The sequence below is a fragment of the Takifugu flavidus genome, chromosome 6, assembly GCF_003711565.1.
Source record: "Takifugu flavidus isolate HTHZ2018 chromosome 6, ASM371156v2, whole genome shotgun sequence".
In the NCBI taxonomy this organism is placed as follows: domain Eukaryota; kingdom Metazoa; phylum Chordata; class Actinopteri; order Tetraodontiformes; family Tetraodontidae; genus Takifugu; species Takifugu flavidus.
This window is the reverse complement of record NC_079525.1, coordinates 3,425,960-3,447,849: the sequence shown is the minus strand read 5'-3', so window position 1 is coordinate 3,447,849 and position 21,890 is coordinate 3,425,960. Positions and strand designations below refer to the sequence as shown.

The following is a 21,890-nucleotide window of genomic DNA, read 5'->3' as shown; positions in this document are numbered from 1 at the left end:
AGTCGGGGGCTTGTTAATAGTTTTCCTCCTCGATTCAAAACAAAGACGGAAGGATTGATTGTGAGGTGAGAGAGGGGAAGAGGAAGACAGGTGTCAGAAATCAAAGGGAGCCCTGCTGGGATGACTGGATGCAGGAGTGGGGGGGTGGGGGGTGGGGTGGGGGGGGGGTCCTGTGTTGTGCTGTGCACTCGGTCCTGGTGCTGCATTGACATTCTGGGATTGATGGATAGAGCTGCGTATTGCACATAACATCAATTTTGTCCTGCTTTCTCTTTCATTCCAAGTCGCGCTCTCTCATCACTCCTCCCTGTCCCTATTCCTCTTCTTCCATCTTTCCCTCTCTCCTTGCTGCCGCCACTCCAGGTCCCCCCCCCCTGCTCGTCCCTCCCTTCCATATCGGTTTCCAAAAGGCAGCTTTAATGCTGCCAGAGAGCGAGCGCCGTGTGAGGCAGAGGGAAAGCGAGGCGAGTGCATCGCTTTCTTTCTGACAGCTTCTGTGCGCGGCGAGCCAGACTGGACCGGCGTTCTGTGGAGAAGGTGGGACAAGAGTGGCAGAAGCAGGTGGAGGAACTGAGGGCTGAGCTGGACAGATGGAGGACAGCAGCCAACACCTGGAACGCTGCGTGGTCGACATGAGAGAGCTGAGCGCCATCCCTGAAGGTGAGCTGACCACACCACATCTGTCTCTGTCTCTCTGTCCTCTGTCTCTGTCTCTGTCCACTCAGGTCCTCTCTCCTTTAAATACTAAAAAAGCTTTTTCAGCTTTTAGCAGATGTTTTGCCTATTTAGAATATCGCTCTGTAGTTTTGCAATGACTGTTTCCCCTCAATCCACCCATACACAGTGTGTGTGTACCTGTACACTGTGTGTGTACCTGTACACAGTGTGTGTGTACCTGTGTGCGTGCGGCTGCATGCACACGTGTGAGTGTGAGGGAGGATGGAGGTGCCGACGGGAGCAGGAGAGAAACTGTTTTAAATGCATGCTAATCAGGTGAGTGAAGTCCCAGCCAGTGGTGCCCAGCTCTCCTGACTCATGCTTGTGTTTTTGAAAGGGCTGCAAAAGAGAATTCAGTCTTTTCCCCCCACATTGTGGCCGAGAATATTAAGTTTTACATGCAAAACATCAAAGACGCGCCTCAGATTGTTTGTCCCAGACTGATTTGAGAGTATTAAATTTGCAGGTTTTAATTGAAGCATTCTTGTGACTGGCTGGGGAGAATAATGCGCTGCCCTTGAATGCAGCCTCCTTTTAGCCAGATTAGGCAGCAGTTGATTGAATTAAACAGCAAAGAAAAGTTTGAAAAGCATTTTGTTGACATGTCGGTCCGGGCGTGTGTGTGTGGTGGGGGGGTGTCGACTCACTGCAGCCGTAATTACTTATAGAATAAATGTCGCCACTAATGAGGACTGCTGGCCATCCCAGCAGGAGAATGCTAAAGGGATTAGCACATCACTGTAGCCACAAAACCCCTCTCTGCATGCGTAATGCCTCAGCTAACCAAAAGGACAGATGTTGCACGCGTGCAGCCCCGCTGAACATTTGCATTGGCGTGCAAGTTCAATACCAGCAGCTCCCCCACCGGGAGCCGCACAAAGAGGAATGAGAGTGCAAATTATGATGCCTTGTCTCCATTCACAGAGAGAACGCTCGGGACGGCTTTACCGCGCACACGCGTGCTCATAACGCACGCTCTCAACGCACGCTCTCGCAAACACGCGTGTCCCACGCAAGTGTCTCGGTGCTGGTGTGGTTTCTTCTGGCATCCTGTAGATAAAAAGAGCCAAATGCACGGCCGCCGCACTGGGATGTGCAGATGATCAGTCAGGAGGTGAAAGTGTTTGTCTGCTAATGTTGACAGGAAATGAAAGTGGAGCGACACACACGCGCGCACGCATGCACGCAGAGCGTGCACACCGTTGCGTTTTGTCAGTTTTAACATCACGGAATTGCGAAGAAAGCGTCTCCCTCCGTGGCCTCCTTGAACAATCACTATCCATCTCCCATCGACGCGACAGTTGAGACGTCCTCAGCACACCCAGCTGATTCACAACACTTCATTAAGCGCTGGCAACAAAACCATCTGTCGCCTCTCAATCTCCCGGGGCAGCGATGGGACGATAACTCACTCCCCCATTCAGCACCACTTGTCCTAATAGGCTGCCTGTTTGTGCAAACATCCGCCGAGTTAGTGGCGCCTTAACCTGTCTGATGGCTGAATCGTCAGAGGGGATTTGTAGGCTGCAGAGGAGAGAATTGAAAACTGGACAGATGGAGTTCTCCAGAAAGTTGGGGTGTGTGTGTGTGTGTGTGTGTGTGTGTGTGTGTGTGTGTGTGTGTGTTTAAGAACCAATGCGGGCCCTGCTCATGGTGGCATTGAACTGCACCGTAAAACAACCATATACGTAAATCATGGTATTATGTGGAAATCCAAAGTGAATAGCAATCCAAACACAAACATGATTTGGTCTTAGATCTCATATCTATTCATGAAAGAGATCAGGAGGACTGATTGGAGAACCTGTGCTACCTCCACTGCAGAGGGCCTTTATCTTTTTTGGGAATTGCTTGATTTCCTTTACTGAACTGGTGTTTGATGGCGGCCGGAGCAGCGACCAGGAGCCGCTTTGACTGCCCACCTCTCCCGCTTCAGCAGGAGTGAGCGGGCGTGCCGCGGGTGGGGAAACGGCGGAAATGGAAGCGAGTTAAACGATCAGGGGCAGGAGGGACCGTTTAAGTCCCTGCCCGTTAATTAACTTTGTCATTCCAGAAAAATTGCCACAGCCTAACAAATTACCCTCTCCTCTTGCTCAGAGCGTCTTTCCCCTCTATGATACCCCCCCTTCCTCAGATGGAGGGCAGGTAATAGATTGGAGGTGCACTCAGGCTGTGCCATTCTTTCTGGAGCCAGATGAAACTGCAGTGTAGCAGGCGCGCGCACCTCATTTGCAATGGCCCCTCTGTGAATTGCATCTGCATGCGCCGCCTTCCCGCCGCCTTGCCGAGCCCATTACCATATTCATAACACCATGGATATCGGTTTTAAATACCACACCTGTTCCACTTTTCTCCACGAGCAGCAAGTATCATCTGAGAGGAGACGCGCAGTCATTTCAGTGGACAAGGAGGGCGCTTGACCTCTTCCCGTGAGTGAGTTAGCATGGATTGTTGACAGGCACTCACTCCCGTTAGCATGATTTGCTGGTGATTTGAGGAAAACAGTTCCGCTCCTCTTCGCTCTTTCGCCAGTAAACTGCAGTACCCGATATTGTACCCCGCCAGTCAGCGGCAGAGCGCAGCAGGTTTCATCTTCTCTCTGTAGTTCAGGGGTTTTGCTATCGATGTGCTGGGTGAACTGGCTCATTCAGGCGCTTCCGAAGCGGCGAAGAGGAGACCCTGCAGCTGTCACTGTCCCAGCCCACCCAGCTCACGGACACTAGGAACTTTAGCTGCTGATCTAGTTTAGTTTGTGGACTCTGCACTTTTGGCTTGCTCGTATGCGCAAAGGTTGACAACAGTTTCACCCAGGCTGCATCAGCCCATTGTTAGCAACTCTGACGAGCGCAGTCGAAGACAGAAAAGAATCAATACAATTCCTTTTTTTTGATGTAGATATGGAATGCTCTACAAGTGGCTTCTGCTTTTTAAGCAGCTCCCGCAGCAAGTGTCTCTCAAGCTGCTACAGAGAAATTCTAATGATTCTGGGACTTGTGTGCATGTTATTCATTAGAAGTCCCACTAACATTGTTTGTTTTGCATGAATTCAAATGAACATTCTACAGAGACGCTACAAGACAACAGAAGTGAAACAAGGAAAGGGGAATTATTTCTGATTACGTGAGTTTAATAACAATCCAGCATCTTTAGTGGATGTTGTACAATGCCAATAAATTGTACATTCGTCCTAAAGGATGTTGTGAAAGCAATAGTGGAACTTTTTTTTTTTTTTTTATACCAAGGTGAGCCTAATTTGGCACAGCACTAATTACTATCCTCTATTATAATTGTCATCCACTTTCACTCTCTGCATTTAAATAACATCTTGGGCCTTAAATGGCTGGAAATTTCAAGGTGGGTTTGGAAATCCTATATTTTAATGATATCTTCATAAATGGTACTCAAAGGTCTGGTCAGAAGGCTTTGGTGGCATCTAGTGGTGAGAATGCACATTGCAGGAATAGAATATCTGTCCTGCAGGAGCTACAGAGGCTGCTAGGGAACAAAACACTGACCATCGGTGCAGTGGAGCAGATAAGTGGTCCGAAGAAAATGTCTTGGAAAATCAGTCAGCAAATTCATAAATAGAAATCTTTGAGGAAAAAATGGGTTTCAGTTTGGCCCGAAACGCTGTCTAAGATAATGGTGGAAGATGGCTGTGAGACAGGGCTGTCAGTCTGCTGTCAGAGGGAGAAGAAGATGCTTTGTCTGGGTTTGGGCCAGCTGAGGCAGCCTGAGCTCAATCCCAAATTTGTTCTGAACTTAAAGGGGGAAAAAAATCAAGTCTTGAAATCACAGCAGCATAATTTGAAGGCTCCTCATTATATGAAATAAAACCGCTAAAGTCGAAGCGCCATTACATTTGTAAGTATTGAAAAGTCACGGTTCATTACTGGAATTGATGAGCCTTGAAGGGGCCAATTGCACCCGAGTAACCCAAGACGAGGGAGAAAAAAAACGCTTTTTCAGGACTTTTTGAGCCCCTTAATATGTCGCACCGAAGTACGAGTGCTTGGCCTCCTCGGCGTTGGACCAGCGGCACGTCGGCGCGTGATGAATGAGTGACGGCGGTAATGACGGAGGATCCGAGCCATCATGGCGGCGCACGTCAGCGTGCGTTCAGGCCTCAAGGACAACCCGGACAGCTGTGGCAATGTGGCATGTTTGCATACTGTGGGACGCTGCAGGTAGAGACCGGAGGCACCAAAATAATACTTTCGTATCGGAGTATCGCCAGCATCGTCGGTCCCTGAAGGGTGTAAAACAGAAGTCACTGAGGTTTTGGAGTCTACCGTGTGCTTACTTGAATAATGAGCAGCGTGATAATCGTTTCCCGTTCCCGCTGTGTGGCGTCTTCAGTCTCATTACAATCTGCTTTGATATGGCAACAAACCCCTTTGATCCCTTTCAAATCTCAGCTTTGCGTCGACTCTGCTGAGCGATTTAACGAGTACTTCCTCTAACTACCCCGTTTCCTGTTTCTGAGGCGTCACGGCATTTTCCTTGATTCCCAAAAACATCGGCAACCGTGGGAAACCGATGGATGTGCCGCTCGACGCAGCCTCCGGCGAGACGCCGCACACGCTGAACGTGGAACACGCAAACGTCCAGGCGACAGATTAGCCGCGGCTGTCATGGCATAGCCGCATCACTGGGGATTAGAAACACGTCTGATTTGACATTGTGACGCAGAACAGGTGCAGCCCTTCTGCTTTGATGTGGGCGTCAAAGAGCCTTTGATTCCACTCTTTTGATTTCTCACCTTTTCTCAATTTTCTGTCAATATTTCTATTTCCTGTTCCGATCAGAGCAACAGTCTGAGGACCATGATACCTAATTTTCAATTTAAGCAGGTTAGTCTGAGGTACGTGTGAATATTCCCTCAGGTCGTCTCTTACGGCTTCATCTTCCCCTCTTTGTTCCCTCTTTGCAGGTGCGGGTCAAAGCCTGAACATGCCTCAAGTGGAGCTGAGCCTCGGTAAGTTCAAAAGTCTCGTAATCACGTTGTTTTGACGGTTTTAAACATCACATGGTGCTTCTGTAGTCAGCACACGGCTGCAGGTTGCTCACTGAGCATCGGCCTCCGTATTATTTCCCCCAAAAACACGTAAACATGGACGTGTTTTTAGTGGGTTTAGAGCTGCACAATGTTTCCCACCCAGAGTGGAGACAGAAGGAAGAAGCAGACACACTGGCAAAAGGGCAGCTTTTGAACTTTTCAATGACATGGCCTCATTCATTTTTAACCGACGTTTCAAGCCGGAATTCTATTTCCAGACAATTTAGAGTGGCTCAGGTTCTGAGAAACAAGTAAGGAACTGTTGTCTCCCTGGTGTTTGTCTTTTGGGATCGGTGCAACGAAACGTGCCCAAGATGTGGTGATACTGTGAGCAAATGAAACTCGTTGTTCAGAATACTTATTTTACTATCAAAGTGAGGACATTGTGCGACTTTACATCTTTAATGGGCCGGCTGAGGGTTAAGGTTTTCATTAGGTTGGCCAGTTAGTCAGGATGGTTGGGGTGAAGGTCTGGGAAATGCACCATGTCAGCGAGAGTCCTCATAAACACAGCAGTGCAAGTGTGTGTGTTCCAACTACATGTTGATAACCTCATCATTCCTAACACCCCCAGCTGCTCCACTGTCATTACATATAAATGGAAAAAATGACAGTGAGCCATAATGACATGTCAGAGTGTGTGTGTGTGTGTGTGTGTGTGTGTGTGTGTGTGTGTGTGTGTGTGTGTGTGTGTGTGTGTGTGTGTGTGTGTGTGTGTGTGGCACCAGACTGTTTTTATCTAGGCAAACATTCACACGCTCATAAAACGGGTTGTAGTTTCATGCGCAGCGATCCTGGCAGACCTACCTGCATTCTGTCTGCTTCCTTAAGCGTCTAAATATCGAGTCTGTTAAAAATGACACCCGTGGGTTGCCGCTGGCGAGCGTGCACGTTGGTGTAAAAGAGAATTTGAATGTAAATTCATTGTCATGGTGCAATTCAGTGCTGACATCTGTCAGGGAGCAATACCGTAACACCGCTTAAATTGGCCCATTTCAATGTTTGCCCTCTCATGCGCGCATAATATACACTCCGTCTGTCAAGGCTTCCTTTTCATTTTATATTTCTTTAAAATGCATCAAGATATGCACATATCTTATTAAAAACGATTGTTGACTTTGACAGAGGAATTAGGGTTAGGGTTAGGGTTAAATAAGGGTTAGGGTTAATAAGGTTAAATGAATCCGACCCCCTTCTACGTGATTCCATGTGCTCATTATGGAGTATTTCCAACTAAAAATGAGCTTTATTATCTCATTAATATAAATTGTAACCAAGCACTGGTGCCACAGTCAATGACAATGACATGCTGACAGCCACAGCGTAGAAATAGGACTTTCATCATTTCGCAGATTTCTTTTACACAGCAGGGGGGCGAGAGTGACTTAAATAAAAACACAGGACGGAGAGAGAGACTGTCTGCATCTGGCTGCCCACACAAACTGTTTAGTCGCTTGGAAACAACAATCGGGACGCAGCGAAGGGACGCAGTAAAACACATCAGTGTAACTAATGGCTGTTTTGAACGGGAACTACAAACTTGGTGGCTAAAAGCACAGCAGACGACCACGGGTCCAGATTATGGGCTCAACCTTCAGCGCAGACAGGCTGGATCTGGGAGGGTTGTGATGGTGCAGCACTGTGGTCGTGTGCAGAAGCAGCGCCAAAACTATTGGAGATAAACGCCACCGCTAATTAGCATGTGATTAGCCTAAGACTGTGGCTAAACATGGTATTCAGCTGAATAAGGATGTGGTAACGGTTACGGGGGCACTCCAGCACTTTCCATCACCACTCAGACAAACAGCTGTTTATGGCGCCCCAGAAAAAAAACAGTAGTTTAAAAAGAACAGATATAATTAGTTGTGAAATATTTGAAAATGTCAGCCGCTGTAAATGGCAACAAAGCACAGCACCTCAGACCAAATCCCCATGTTTTATTTACTCGTGTGCTTTTAAGCCAGTGTTAAATATGGAATGAGAGTCGATGTTTGTTCCCGTAAATGTTCTCCGATCGTGTCTACTGTTCACTGGGAGGAAGTTTGTGACCGCACTGACACCCTGAAACCCACTTAAAGAGAAACCGAGACGGTGCACAGGTATTATTAACACACGGGGAAGTGATGTCACCGCTGTAACCAAGACGGGCTGAACTTTGCGCATCACAGCAGCACCTTAGCTAACAGGTTGCAGGTCCATTTCCTCCTGCGTTTCCTGTTAGCGCTGCCCTGATAGGCATGCTGCAGGTACTGCGCTAATCTGACAGGTATTTCCAGGTCTCAGATATTTTGTCAGTGACTCACTGCTCGACGGTTTTTGTCTTAGTGTCAAATATGAGAGGCTCAAGTTGCAGATCTCTGCATACAGCAAATTAAAAGATGTTATCCCCCAGCTCTGCATGCAGCTTTAGCGACTAAAAAGATTGTAATGTTCGTTTGAAGCTGCTGAAGAAGAAAGACGGTGAAATGAAACTGCAACTACAACCAGAGCTGGCTTACACACACACACACACCCACCCACACACACACACGGAAATGCTTGCATTTGTTGAGCAGCTCATGCACTGAATGGTGAGGATTACCTGTGGTGTCGTCTGTGTGGAGTCTCAGGTGGAACCTGACCAAGCTTCATCATGTGGGAGCCGCGGTGGGTAGAATATAAAATGTTCCGTTTGTTTTCTGACAGATCGTCGGCGTAAATTGACGTAATCCCGCATTTTATTCCAAACCCTCAGGGCTCAGCATTTTAAAGGGCACATTTAGCATCAGCAATTAATGGCGATAATGTTCTATTTCTGCAGGAGTAGGAGCAACAGGGGCGCGTTTGCACAAGTGGCAGCTCGACAATGAATGTTTAACATAAATCCTCACAGTATGGAATCCCTTTACCTTTCGTATGAAATGACAAAAGCCTTTCACATGCTGCTTTTTAGTCTTGACGGTAATGAGTGCGACTTTTTCCACCACCTCCACTTGCAATGAGGCGTGAAATGCGGCGGCACGTGCAAATAATGTTGTCAAATTGACTGAAGCGTTGAAATGGATCCCACGATGAACGGCGAGCCTCCTCCCGTCTCCCGCGGAGCTTCCGGGACTCCCCTCACAATTGAATATAATTGAGGCTCATTCAGCGGCCCGGAGACCCGCTGCAGTTACCAGCCAGTTCTGCCTAATCCATCTCCAAAGAAGTCGACAGATTTCAATCAAACAAAATACATACAGCATAGCAGGTGAGGTCCCCCAGGATGGGCAAACATTACTGCCTCATTTTCTCAATTGTTATGGTAATTTAGGAGCCGCTCTCGTTACACTCTGACGGTTGAATCACTTGCGAGTCAAATCATTTTAAATACTCTTCTAATAAATGGCTACAGATTCATTCCTGCTCCCTCTGACAGACTTCCTTCCTCAACCTCTGAACGCCGCTCTGAGGGACTCCTCTGTCCTTTTCCTGTACCACCCTCTTTTATTGCCGTTCCCGACCCCCCGCTGCCACCGCCGTCACCAGCCTCGTAATGGCCCCGACCTTAGAGGATGGGAGGGGGCCAGGCAGGAGCTGCATGGCTGGGCAGTCCTGTTACACTCACCAGGGTCGCTGCGGTTACCCAGGAGGTGACCGACAATGGACGCAGGAGTATCACATCCTTTTTGTGGCTCTGCAGAGCCAAAATAATGATCGAACTTTAAAAAAAGAGACGCTCAGAACTCTTATGAGCATAGAGACCTGCACCTATGACATGAATGCATCAGTTGTGAGTAATAAGCCCACATTAGCGCCTCTGAGTGCGTATTTGCTTTTTTCCCACCGCGAGAACTCTTTTACCGCAGCCTTTCCTCGCGCATAAGCACGTCAGAGCTCCTTTAATGTCAGTCCAACAGACCCGGTGCCAGCGTCTCGCAGAGAAAAAGGGAATGCGGAATCAGAGTAGCTGCGGACGGATCACACATGCATGAGCTCGGCTGTGCTGCGAGACGTTCCGAGTCGGCCGTTTTTGAGGGCGGAAAAAAGTGGAAGCTGTGAAGAGAACCTGCGGCCCAGTGTTGCCACACTGTCAGATTGTGCTTTTGCAACCCCCCCACTCTGCCTTCACTCTAGAAAATACAATCATGTCCAACTTTAGGCGTAATTTGATCTTGTCAAGCGATTTCTTGGGGGGGCTCTACACATTCTGGACCGTTGGGAGGGTTGTTGTCGTGGAGGCGGCCACCGTTCTGACTATTTTACCAGTTCTATCAAAACTTCAGGGATCTGGACTGTCTGTTGCTAATATTTCCTGACTCTCTGGATCCGCCACCCGGCCACTACCATGTCGGGGCGTGCTGGTCACACCTGTGGGCACTTAGCAGTCTAAAAGTACAAGACACGCTTGTGTCAAACAAATGGTCGTTTAACCGTCTATACGATAGTGAAATGTTCAGAATCGACTTTAACATCCGAAAACCCGTCTCATCTCTACAGTAGCGACTCAACCCGGGTCCATGGAACCGGTCCCATGGACCCGAGAGGCGCCCGCAGTCTCTCGCGCTGCTGAAGCCTTTAGAGCGTTTGTGCTTTGGACAGTTGGAGTCAGTAAAAGCAATTCTGTTATTTGAATATGAATGAAATGATGCACGATGATGAACCTTCATTCGGACAGATGAGTCGGCGACGAGCATATTGCTTTTTCCAACGAGGACCTTTCAGTGCGGTCGAATGCAGACATCCATCACACTCACAACGAATTGCTCTTTAAATTGGCAAATAAATGACAGGACGCCCCCTTAAGCGAACATTTTTTAAAGATTACTCGCCGGCAGTCGACCTTCAGCTCTGTTTTCCCTCTCTCCTTCAGGCTCTTCATTGTCTCTCAAATATTCCAGAGAGGAAAGTCGGCATCTCTCAGCTTAATCCCAAATTCCTGCCTGCATCACAAAAAACAAACGTGAAGGACGGGGCATTTTCAAAAGGGCCTGACTCATTCAAACATACGTTTTAGACCGGAAATTTCATTTTAGCTTTTCCCCCTAAAAAACAAAACAAAACCATCAAACATGGAATAAATCACCTCTAAACTGGAGGAGAATGGAGATGTACATAATGTTTAATACCCTTCTTCTTGGCAGCTTTGTTCTGGCTTCTCGGTAAAACACCTCCCACATGAACCCCTTTCATCTCTGCTCGCCTGAACATTCAAATAAGGAATAAAAACCCCACCGAGATGCAGCAGGAATCATCTGCCCTCGTTCACCCCGAGTGAGATTGTTCCTCAGACGAATGTGCGAAGCTCAACAGGGATCAATCGCTGGTTGGTCCACGATGGCTGCAGAGGGCAACTCTTTCAAAGCGTCCATGTTTACACTGAAAATGTCGTGTTTTTGACATATTTATGTTCCAGAAATCGGTTTATCTGAGTCGGGAAGGTGAGCGTTTCCTGTTCAGGATGTGATGGTTTCCTACAAAGGAACCAAGCGTGAATCGCTTTCCTGTCCTTGAAGGAGCTGCTGCGACACCTTTGCTGCAGATTAAATGGCTTTCAGCTCTGCTCGCGCTCCTTTGTTGTCTTTGCGCTCCCAGATTGAGGGCGGTTGATTTAATATCAGGGCAAAAACGGTTTTAAATTATTTTACTTAATTCATAAACCAGTAACATGAAGAGGCTTCTGACCAGGTCTCCTCAGCCTCATCTGGGTGTCAGGAAACATAAATATTGGGGGGTGGGAAGTAACATCCGTCCCTCAGCCCAACTGCTCACCCTTTCTCCACTTCCTTTTTCTGTCTCTCCATCCTTCTTCACCTTCTTTCTCCTCTTCCAGCCTGTAATGATCTGGTGGCCTCAAGCAGAGACGGGAAGCCCAGCGCTTTGGTCCAGGTCTCTGTCATTGATCCCCGCAAGCAGCACGTCATCTGCCATGGCTGCACGGAGATAGTGGAGGTGAGGAACACACACACACACACACAACACACACACACACACACACACACACACACACACACACACACACACACACACACACACCCTTCTCTCTCTGGGTCATTGGGTCTTGATTCATGCTCTGTCCATCTCCGCCTGCACTCTTTTTCAACCTTTTCTTCCCCCCTCTGACCCACTGAAGTGGAAAAGACGGCGAGCGTTAACCTTCCGTTTCCTCCCCCGGTCACACATCTGCCGTGTGACTGTGACTCTCAGGCTAATCCGCCCGTGTGTTGGTGTCCGTCACTTTTAACTTTTTAACTGCTTCTTTTATCACCTCCAGCATGTCGGAGCTGTTGCAGCCACACAAGTGTTTCTTTTTGGGGTGGGGTGGGGGCACCAGCTGGCCCTTATCCTACCATGAATAGGCCCCCACCCTATCCCATCCCCAACACACACACGCACAGACACACACACTGAGACAGACTTCTTTCCGCAAATGAGGGCAGATTTTCCTCACACTCATGACTTTCTGGCGCTGAAGTTGAAGCACGTCGCTTTTCCCCCCTTCAGTCCTGTCATGGGAGCAGCGCAAGTGTGTGTGTCTGAGCGTGTGTGTGCAGGAACACAGGATGTGGTAGGACACAGTATGCTGGCTCAGCCAGCTCTGGAGACGCTCGGACTGCTGCTGGAAGTTTAAATTCATAACTGTAGTTCTGGATTTTGCAGCTGAGGATATGGAATGCTTTGGACTTCACAGGAACAGGGTAGGTGCTGGTTCAGTCTGGTTCTGGTGTGATATGTGCGTGTTATTGCTCTGGGTTGTGTTAGAAAGTTGGGTTGCAAGTTGATGGATGTGAATCACCCCTGAAGCTGGAGGGGCTCTGCGTGTCTGTGAGCACCGTCCATGCTTGCTGAGCCATTCCTCACATCTGGAGACAGACCTTTTGGGATTCTTCTGGCACCTTCCCACAATGTCAGCTTCCAAGATCCTCGCCTGGACTCCGTTGACGCCGTCTTTGGCTTCGGTCCTGCTGCACGTGTGCTATAATGATACCCACCGTGCATGAGTTTAATAGGGAGCATGAATGATGAAACGTGTCTGCCGCCGCTGTGAAGCTCTCGTTACCCCGACTCATGAATCACAACACTGGGATCAGATAAAAAGAGCAAGACGTGAAGCAGCAAGATGTCAGGAAGTTATTTATAGGAGAAGTCAAAGAATATTTCCAAAGGAACATGTCACTGGTATTAAGCACCTCTAGCTTATCGGTGCACACTGCTTCTCCCTTCACTGGTGCTGAAATAGCTTTAATATAAGAGATCCACTATATGAACAGTATAGATTTTCATTTAGTTCCAGTGTTGCTGTTATGCTCTTTCCTTTTCTTCTCTTAGGTGTTTTTTCCTCAAGACTATATTTCAGAGAAATGGAAAAAAGCAGAAACTTACTCTTTCTTTCAGTCTTCAAATTTTAAACGCTGCTCCGTTCACATTGAATTTGGGTTTTAAGGCTCCTTTGAAGCGCTTCATTTTGGGATGGATTTTTTTATTTGACTGGATTTCTCACCTAAAAATTCATAAATGTCTGTCGTGCTCTAGCAGCCCAGCTCTTACTTTTGTTCCATCTTCATTTTTTAGATACAGCTTGAGTGTCTTTTGTCAGACGAGTGGGTCTCACCTGCTAACCAGCTTCTACTGTAGCTTCAGCCTTCTTCAGAGCTGATCTGCTCAGTGTGACGCATGTCTAAAACCAGCTGACTGGCCGGGGAACGTTTCATTGTAACGATTCTTGAAGAAGTAATAACTAAATCATGGGAAAAGGGAAGACCATCCCGCCGGATGTATATTGAGATAAGGAACGTGGGATCAGCACCATCAACCGGGGTGAGGGGGCTTAAACCCCCTCGCACACCTGGGGCTGCGTCCTTCAAGGGGCGGCGGAGGATGGACGCACGTGTTTTTAGACATCACACTGAGCAGATGACGAGGGCTGAATGTTCAATCCGAAACTTGTTAGCAGGTAAGACGACATCTTTATTCACTCCTCCTGTCTGACACGAAAGAAACTGCAGCGATATCAGACGCATACTGCGGATGCTGTTCAAACAAAAGCTCGATTCTTTATCTCAGCAGAGAGTGTGTGTGTTTCTGCGTAGCTGCTGGATCTTAATCCACTGTCCATAAAACAGAAAAGAGCTGTGACAACATGAGTGGAAAATCGAAATCCCGCCAAAGCTCCGCAGTAGCAAGCATCTTTGAGTTGAAGATGGCAAGAAATGTCATCCAGCTTTTAGTGGGAAAATCCCCCTCCTAAAACGGGGGCGGTGGGTTCAGGAGCGGCGGCACTCTGGAGGATTTTCCACCGCCGGTCTGGTCCAGCAGAGGAGAACCAGACCTGGAAGGAGTCCAGGAAGTTAAGTTTGCTTGTTTGTATGTCTGAGTAATTATGAGTGGTCAGGAAAAAAAAAAAAAGTTGCCGGAGGAATCAACCCCCTCCCACACACACACACACACACACACACACACACACACACACACACACAGACGCCCTCTAATCGTTCAAACCGACCATTCCACTGAGGTTTGCCACCCGAACGCACTGAAAGAGAGAGTGAGCAGCTGTCTCCTGTAGCATGTGTCGGCCACTTGTATGACAGACGGCTTCTTTGCGTGTGCGTGTGTGTGTGTGTGGAGACTGGATCAGTATTTCAACTCAACCCATCAGTAACTCTAAGACAGCTGAGCCTGCCAAGCATGCTGGTAAGTCTGAATGAGGCCTATTCAACCCCCCTCTGTGTGTGTGTGTGTGTGTGTGTGTGTGTGTGTGCGTGTGTGTGTGTACCTGGTTCTGACACAGATCCACTGCTGCTGAATCAGACTGCGTTTTCGGGGGCCGTTGAACAGAACCCGCAGAGATTCGTCAGGCTCGGTTTCACCGTTTCAGTTCTTCGTCCTCCTCCGCCTCGCCTCGATCCCTGGGCGCGCACGGCCAGGATGCTTATGTATTCCGTGAGCTCGGCGCTTTGATTCCCAATCTCCTCGCTTCTCTTCATTATTGGCGAGAAAGCTCGGGGCTTGTTGATACACCGGTCTTACCTGAGCGACGGTTTTACAACCTTTCAGATTTTATCTATGAATAACAAAGCGCTGCGTTCAGGCAGCAATCAGCCGCCGTGCTGTTGTCGAGGGCACGTTGGTGATGAAAAGATTAATGCTAACACGCCGGCAAAATCGAAAGCCAATTTGAAATAAAGTGTGCTGTTCCAACCCAGGGTTTAATTGAGACCTTTAACAGGCATCCAAGGACTGACTGGGTAACTAATTTTGTGGTTTGGACCCGGTTGTTTCATCAATACTGAGTTCCAGCAGCCTTCGTGGCCCCTCTTTGGGTTATGACAGTTGTATGCAAACGTCAGGCAACCACTTCAGTTGCTCAGGCTCCTCTAGACTTATTAGAGTGGAGTCATTGTACATTTGGACATAAATGTTGGTATTTATGATCACAGCCGCAGACGTTTGACGGCGTCTTTCTAAATCAGGGGTGCGGCCGTCTGTATCTGCCAGCCCGTCTCTGCCGGTCTCATTATCACTCCCCAGCCTGTCCCCAAACCCTCCCACAGGGTAGCGTTCAAAAAAATAAATAAAAATCCACCCATCAGTGCAGAGGAAGAGGAAATCCCCAGTGTAAACACCAAGTCCTTTGATTCGCGGCGCCAAATAACTGAACAATCTGGCCAGAAATCCCCCCTCAGTGCACGTGGAGAGAAAAAAAGACTCGATTCTGGGAGATTGTTCAGAAGTGCAGGTTTGAAACAAACACATTTTTATGGAGTAAAAGGTTGGTTGTTATGCAGCTAATAGTGATCCTGCCTCTGACACTGCAGAGGTGCCTGACTGTTTCATATCCAAATACCATTAAAGCTCTTATAAGTGTGAACATTTATACAGCGTGATGGAAGCAAAGCCTCTGTGGGCCAAGTGCTTCAAATGGCTTCAAAACAACGGCGGGGTATTGTCATTCCAGGAATATCGCGCATTAATATTGGCAAACGTCGGCCTTTTTATTTATTTAAAGTCCAGCCAGTGGCGGACGTGAGTGCTGGTTTAGTCTCGGCATCGTCCTGCCAACCTGCCTAAATATCTGCTGCTGCCACGATTCCAAACAATAAAGAGGGCAATTGTGTCGCAGCTCCAGGCACAGCCACCGGTCCAGGAGGGCTCTATCCTGCGCAGCCAGGAGAGGCAGCGGGGAGGTCGGGGTCACGCCTGGGGGAGGGCGAGAACAGGCTGAGAACAGCTGTTTGCTCATTTACCACTTTTCTGCATTTGTCTTTCAGCTCTTCTTTCTGTTGAAATGTGTCGCAATGCAGATGCCCCCCCCCCCCCCCCCCCCCACACACACACACACACACACACACATACGTGTGTGATCATGAGTATCCCACTTTTTACATGTCCTTTTTCCTGACAGGCCAGTAAAGACCCCCTGTTCCTCACCGGAGTGACCTTCCCTTCTGACTATCCTGCCTGCCCAGAGACGCTCGTCAAGCTGACGGTCTTTGATGCGAAGGACAAGAACCAGGAACCAGTAAGCCAAGAACTCTTATGCCACCGTTGTGCACGTGAAATAACGAGGACCAAAATACACAGTTAATGGACATGCCTCACACTTTCAGTGGGCTGTTGGGGGGGGGGGACAACATCATCTGTGGAACATGTGAGAGGTTTGTGTCAGAACTGAGGGTTTTGAAGGAACTGCCAGGTGACCTCCATCATACAAAGTGCTGATGTAGCATAAATGTCGCTTCCATCGTGACGGTGGAGTTGTGAACTAAATCTTTTATAAATGTGGGGGAATTGAGGTTTCCTCTCACGCCACCTGAGTTCTTGTGCCATCTGTCCGTCTTGTGAGACCAGTTCATAACTCATCCTCTTCAAAGACTTTGTTTGTGACATTAACATAAGAGATGTCCCCTCAGCTGTATTAGTTGCCGTGTTGTTATTTGTGTGTGTGTGTGTGTTGTTGTCGTGTCTCGACACAACTCGCAGCAGAAGCTGATAAACCACACTGGGCTTTATCTTCCATCCAGCAGCAGGCGTCCGGTAGTGAGACTGATGACAGACCGAAGTGATGAGATTCTATGTTTAGCAACGCGACGGTGTTGTCAAGATGCCAAACACACACACGCACAGTTTGGAGTGTCAGTAAAATAAGTTTGGGACTTGATTTGGGTGCAACGCTAGCCTGAGGCAGCAGTCGGGGGAGAACTGAGACCCTACATTGTTCATAGCTACACTTTTTCATGTTAAATGGTCCTAGATTAAATTGCGTATTTGAAACGTTTAGCCAGAAATGGTTAGCGTTAGCGTTACTGGAACAGTCAACTGAAGTGCAAGGGTTTAGAACAAAGTGCCTCTTTGGACTGCAAAAATAACTTTCCTGGTTGAAAACAGTCATTTAAATTTTAATATACTGCAATTTTTTTCGCCCTGTATTTTATTTTCACACGAAATCAGAAAATTTGCATGAAATGATATTTTATCCAGCTTTTCCCAGAGTCAAGTTCCTGTTTATGCGTGAAAACTATGCTTGTCGGAAAGATGAAAGACATTAAAGAGAAAATTCGGCATCATCGTTAAGATCCCGGGCGGGCCATAAACGACATGCTCGTGATGAAACTGTGTTCATGGCAGTTTTGGTTCACTCTGACATGCAAACTTACCGCCTGTGATGGCTACAACCATAAACCCAGCTCAGCTCTTTCCTTAAAGGGATGGCGCTCTGACTGGTTAGTTGTCTATTACGCACCACCGGATATTGACTTGAAGCAGAACCGTTAAAAATCCTGGCACAGAACCCATTTTTTCACCGTAAAACCGAGTGGAACAGTGTGGAATCAAAATTATCATTAGCAAACAAGTGTTGTTGCTGTTTGGAGCGCCGGCAACCTGCCCTGAGACTGGAGCCGCTGCAGACAGCGCTCCCCCTGAAGCTGCTGGCCTCAGATCCTGTTTCCTGGTAACAAAGTTAAAGAGGGGAGATGAGGCCAAGACAAACTCTGCTGGCAGTTATAGACCGACACATTCATCCCGCTCCAGCTTCTTTCACAGATCACATTTGTTCACCAAACTCGGCTAAAACTGGCGCCGAGCACGTTCGGCACCACGGTCCTCATCAGTATCTACAAATTAAAGGTTTATTGGCGTGTGTCCTTTTATTAAGATGCGTTATTAGAGGTGCAGCTGGAACTCAGCCTCTTCTGTCGAGTAAAAAACGAAATTCCTTGACTTTATTTTTCTGACCACAGCAAAAAGCACTGTTTGACCTTTTTCAGGTTCAGCGGAGGAACCAATCCTGGAAAATTATGGAAATGATGATAAAAAGGCGGAACAAGAACAGACCTAATGAGTCAAAGCTGCAGAATTAAATTAAAGTCATTTGGAAGTTCTACGGGGGCGTACCTGGACTCTGTGCGTCCTCTTTGGAGATAAAGCTGGGTGAAATTAGCATGAAACCGCAACCCAGCAGTTCATTCTGAGGCGTGTACGTGTCCGTATAGAATATTTATGTTTCGGAACACCCCCGTGAGCTGATGCAGCCTAAATTATCAATTCCTTGCCCCGATCTTTCCTAGCAGTGTTTCCTGTGCTCTGCTGTGGGAGGTTTCAGTAAATTACGTGTGGTTAAGCGAGCTAATGATGCGAGGTCACACATTTACCACCAAAATAACCTTAACCTTTGCATTTAAACCGTCTCCTCAGTCTCACATTGTCCCTCTGCACTCGCTCTCTCTCTCTCACTCAATGTCTCTCAACCCACCTGGTGAAGGCCACCTGTGTGGAACCTGCCTTCTAACAGGGAGTCTACAAACAATTTAAAACGGTTCTTAATCAGCTGTAAATCTTTAAATCTGATACGAGCAGTCACCAGACCAGATGAAATGTCGCTGATGCTCAGTGTTTCATTCACATTTTCCAGAAAAAAGGACACCAAAGGTGACAAGGATGACCTTTTTGAAGGACATTTAGAAGTTGCCATTTGCCCCAGCAGAGCTTTTGTCATGAACTTGATATTCCTGTTGTTTTTATACGGGGTTCTTTTTAATTACTATCGTTATTTTTACCCAGTTAGCAGTGTTTGTCTGCAGCCTCGTTCGGCTGAACACGGCGTTCTTGTCTGGGCCTCATTAGAGCCCATAAATGACACAGACATGACCCCGAACATGACAGCCACTTAGCAGAGCAGGAATCGCTCAGCCGCATCACAATTATGCATGTGAACATGCTCCCACGGAGTGTGTGTGCACAGAAATGTGTGTTTAGAAAAATCCCCTTGCAATAGTTTAATCCCGTATCTGTGACTATCATTATAAAAGCTAACTGAGCCACACATCTGCCATCCACCAGCGTTCCGAGGATCACAGCCTCAACGAGAGACGCGTTTCCCCCCGCCTGGACTCTCCTCAGCTTAGATATTCTGAGACGACAATGGCTGCAGCGCCATGAATATTTGACAACACGCACAGGGCTACGATAAGTGAGAGCGCGGAGGTGTGAGTCAGAGTATGGCCAGGAGAGAGCTCTGGCGTCCACCCCCCCACCCCCTCACCACCACCCACCCCAAGCCCTTGTTGTCAGGGGATGACAGGCTCTGACATCTGACCTGGAGCTGAGCTGACGGTGGCTCCCAGGGGCCATAAACGCTCCAGCTTCCAGTCTGATTAGCGATTCTTCACTTCTCTTAAAGGTCCAGATTATAGCGAGCCTGTTTTTTTATCTTACTTTTTGCTCAAGTGAGCAAAATAACTTAAAAAAGAAGTAGCAAAAAGTAAAGATGGCATCTGCCTTTTAATGTGGTTAAAGGCTGAAGTAGAAAAGGGCATCTGCTTTCAAAGTGGTGGCTTTTATGGTTTCTAAACATGGTGGTTATTCTCATCAGCAGCAAGAATCTTGCTCTTTTTAGTCGGATCAAGACCTTGAGTGGGACTCAAAACCAGAAATTTTAGACATATTCGATGGTTGTAGGCTTCCTCCCTGATGATGGACACGTTTGTTTCTGTCTGCAGACGTGTATTTGCTGTTTAGAAGATTGAGACGGCGATCTGTGAGCTCCTCTCTCATCCTCCTTTACGTCGTCTGTAAAGTGAACGTGTCATTTCCTGTTGCGGCTTGGGTCATTGTGCGAAAATTGCCACTCCATTCCTCCATTTAAGGGAGGCCAACTCGGTCTGGACTCCAGTCTTAATTCCATGAGACGACGGTTTGACTCAGAAGGTCAAGGTTCAGGTGTCCTGATTAGGACCGGACCTCCTCTCGGGGTTCTATCGTGTCACAGAGCAAACGATAATAAAGTTAGCCGGACTGAGGGCAGGAATATCGAGCGCTGTGCAGTCGTGGGAACGGCGCGACGAGCGTGTTGCTGAGCCAAAATGTGTCGCGTCAATCAAAATGTTTGGGGATTAAAAACCCAACTGGAATAATCAACGTGCACCTTCTTGGCGCAGGTGCCACATGTTGAATGGCTGTGACGGCGTCTCTGAAAGATATTATCCAGAGATTAATTTATACCTCAGGAGGCCATTTGGGGTGGGGGGGGGGGGGGTGGCGACCGTCGCCCGCTGGATCGTCGCTCCACTTCTGAACTGCCGGAGTATGAAGACTCGCAGCCCGGGTTAATCCTGCCCCCGTCAGTAACCGCGATGCGGGAAAGGCAATGACTTGACGTTCTTTTGGCACGGCTGCTTGCTTTTAGCTGAATGCCTGTCAGCGTGGTGGGATTCTAACCCCCCACCCCCTCCCTTCAGTGCCAGAGTTGCCAAAAATGAAAAGGAAATGGAGGCAGTCAGAGCGGCGGCGCAGGCGGTGAGAGGCATTTAGGGGACACAGTGACCACACAAACACACGCGCAGGATCCAATCTCGGAGATATCCAAGAAAGGTCTCGCTAGTGATTTGGTGGATGGCTGAGCAGTGATAACCTGGGAGTAACGGTCCTCAGATAAGGACCGTCTCTTCTCTGATGGCTACTTTGCCCCCCCCCCACCTCCTCCTCGCCATCGCAGTGGCAATGTCATCCAATGTCAAAGTGCTCAAAGGAATGCCGTTAGGGTTGACGTAGTCAGATCAGTCAGGGGACCCTCTCCTCCTCCCGTCCCCCCCCTCCAGCAGGGCCGTCTCCTGATTTCATTATTTACCGTCCTCACCTGCTGCTCTCTGACAGCTTAACTGATGGGAAAAAGGGTTTTGATTGGCGGCTTTAATGGCGGCTTGTCTTTTATTGTCAAATCAAAGCGGTAAATGCAGAGCACGCTGATTATCAAAGGCAGAGATTAATTTATACCTTTTATTTGCCTTATTTTCCAGTTAATTGCGGAGCCTCGACGAGCTGTGACATTATTATCGCACCTGCGTGATGCAGAATACAGATGTAGCAAATGGACGTCAGCTCGTAGCTCTTTACAGAAAAGATGAAATTGGATGGATGGATGGATGAATATATCTGCCGGCTGCTGAGACACTCGAGTGGTTTAGTCGGGATTACGGAGCGCCGCCGTGGTGGGAATGAGGCAGGATAATATCTACTCTTCAAACTGCTCCACCAATATAGTCGCTGGTTGCCGGCCCAAAGGCAAATTCCCTTCTAAGATTAATGATGTAGGGAAAGCTGCAAATACAACATCTGGCTACGGGTCTCGGCTGCAAACAAGCAAACAAGCTCCCAAAACATCCACGGTAACGCCTGTCAGTCACAACGACAACAGGAAATATGTGTGTCACTGGCGGGGGGGGGGACACTTTGGCTGTAACTTCATAGAGCCGCTTGAGGATTAAGACTTGGTTTTAAGGACTAGAACTAGGTTTAGGTTAGGGTGAGGGGTTAGCATTGAGTTGGGATGTCTAGGAAGCATGGGAATGCATTAGGCCGGGCAAAGTCTTCACAAAGATAGAAGTTCAGGCCTGAGTTTGTGTATAATAACACCCTGACTTCCACCAAAGGGTTTACGATAACATGCAATGTACTCACATGGCTATAAACTATATTTATGTGCATTTAAATTCAGATTTCACCAAGCAAAAACAAGAAAAACCCACCCGATTGTGCGTTTGAGGAATTACAGTTCAACTCAAGTGAACCTCCAGCTGTTTTACCTCTTTATTTTCTGATTTATGATAATGCGGCCTAGAGCCGGGCAGTCTTTACAGCTGGTTACAGCACAGGATAA

At 47.9% G+C, this 21,890-nt stretch overlaps 1 protein-coding gene across 5 annotated transcripts in view; it reads left to right on the top strand.

The window, feature by feature from the left end:
* Window positions 1–419: 419 nt before the first annotated feature.
* inpp4b (inositol polyphosphate-4-phosphatase type II B) overlaps window positions 420–21,890 on the top strand; it is an 81,299-nt gene continuing 59,828 nt past the window's right edge. Inside the window, exons 1-4 of one of the 5 annotated variants that reach the window (XM_057035061.1) lie at window positions 420–660; window positions 5,651–5,695; window positions 11,568–11,686; window positions 16,140–16,256. In XM_057035061.1, the coding sequence (XP_056891041.1) occupies window positions 591–660; window positions 5,651–5,695; window positions 11,568–11,686; window positions 16,140–16,256 (351 nt within the window). In that variant the 5' untranslated portion in view covers window positions 420–590. Of the gene's footprint in view, window positions 661–5,650; window positions 5,696–8,281; window positions 8,423–11,567; window positions 11,687–12,180; window positions 12,433–14,237; window positions 14,429–16,139; window positions 16,257–21,890 lie in introns of those variants that run through there. The other 4 variants (XM_057035063.1, XM_057035062.1, XM_057035064.1 and 1 more) reach the window with 4 other exon arrangements.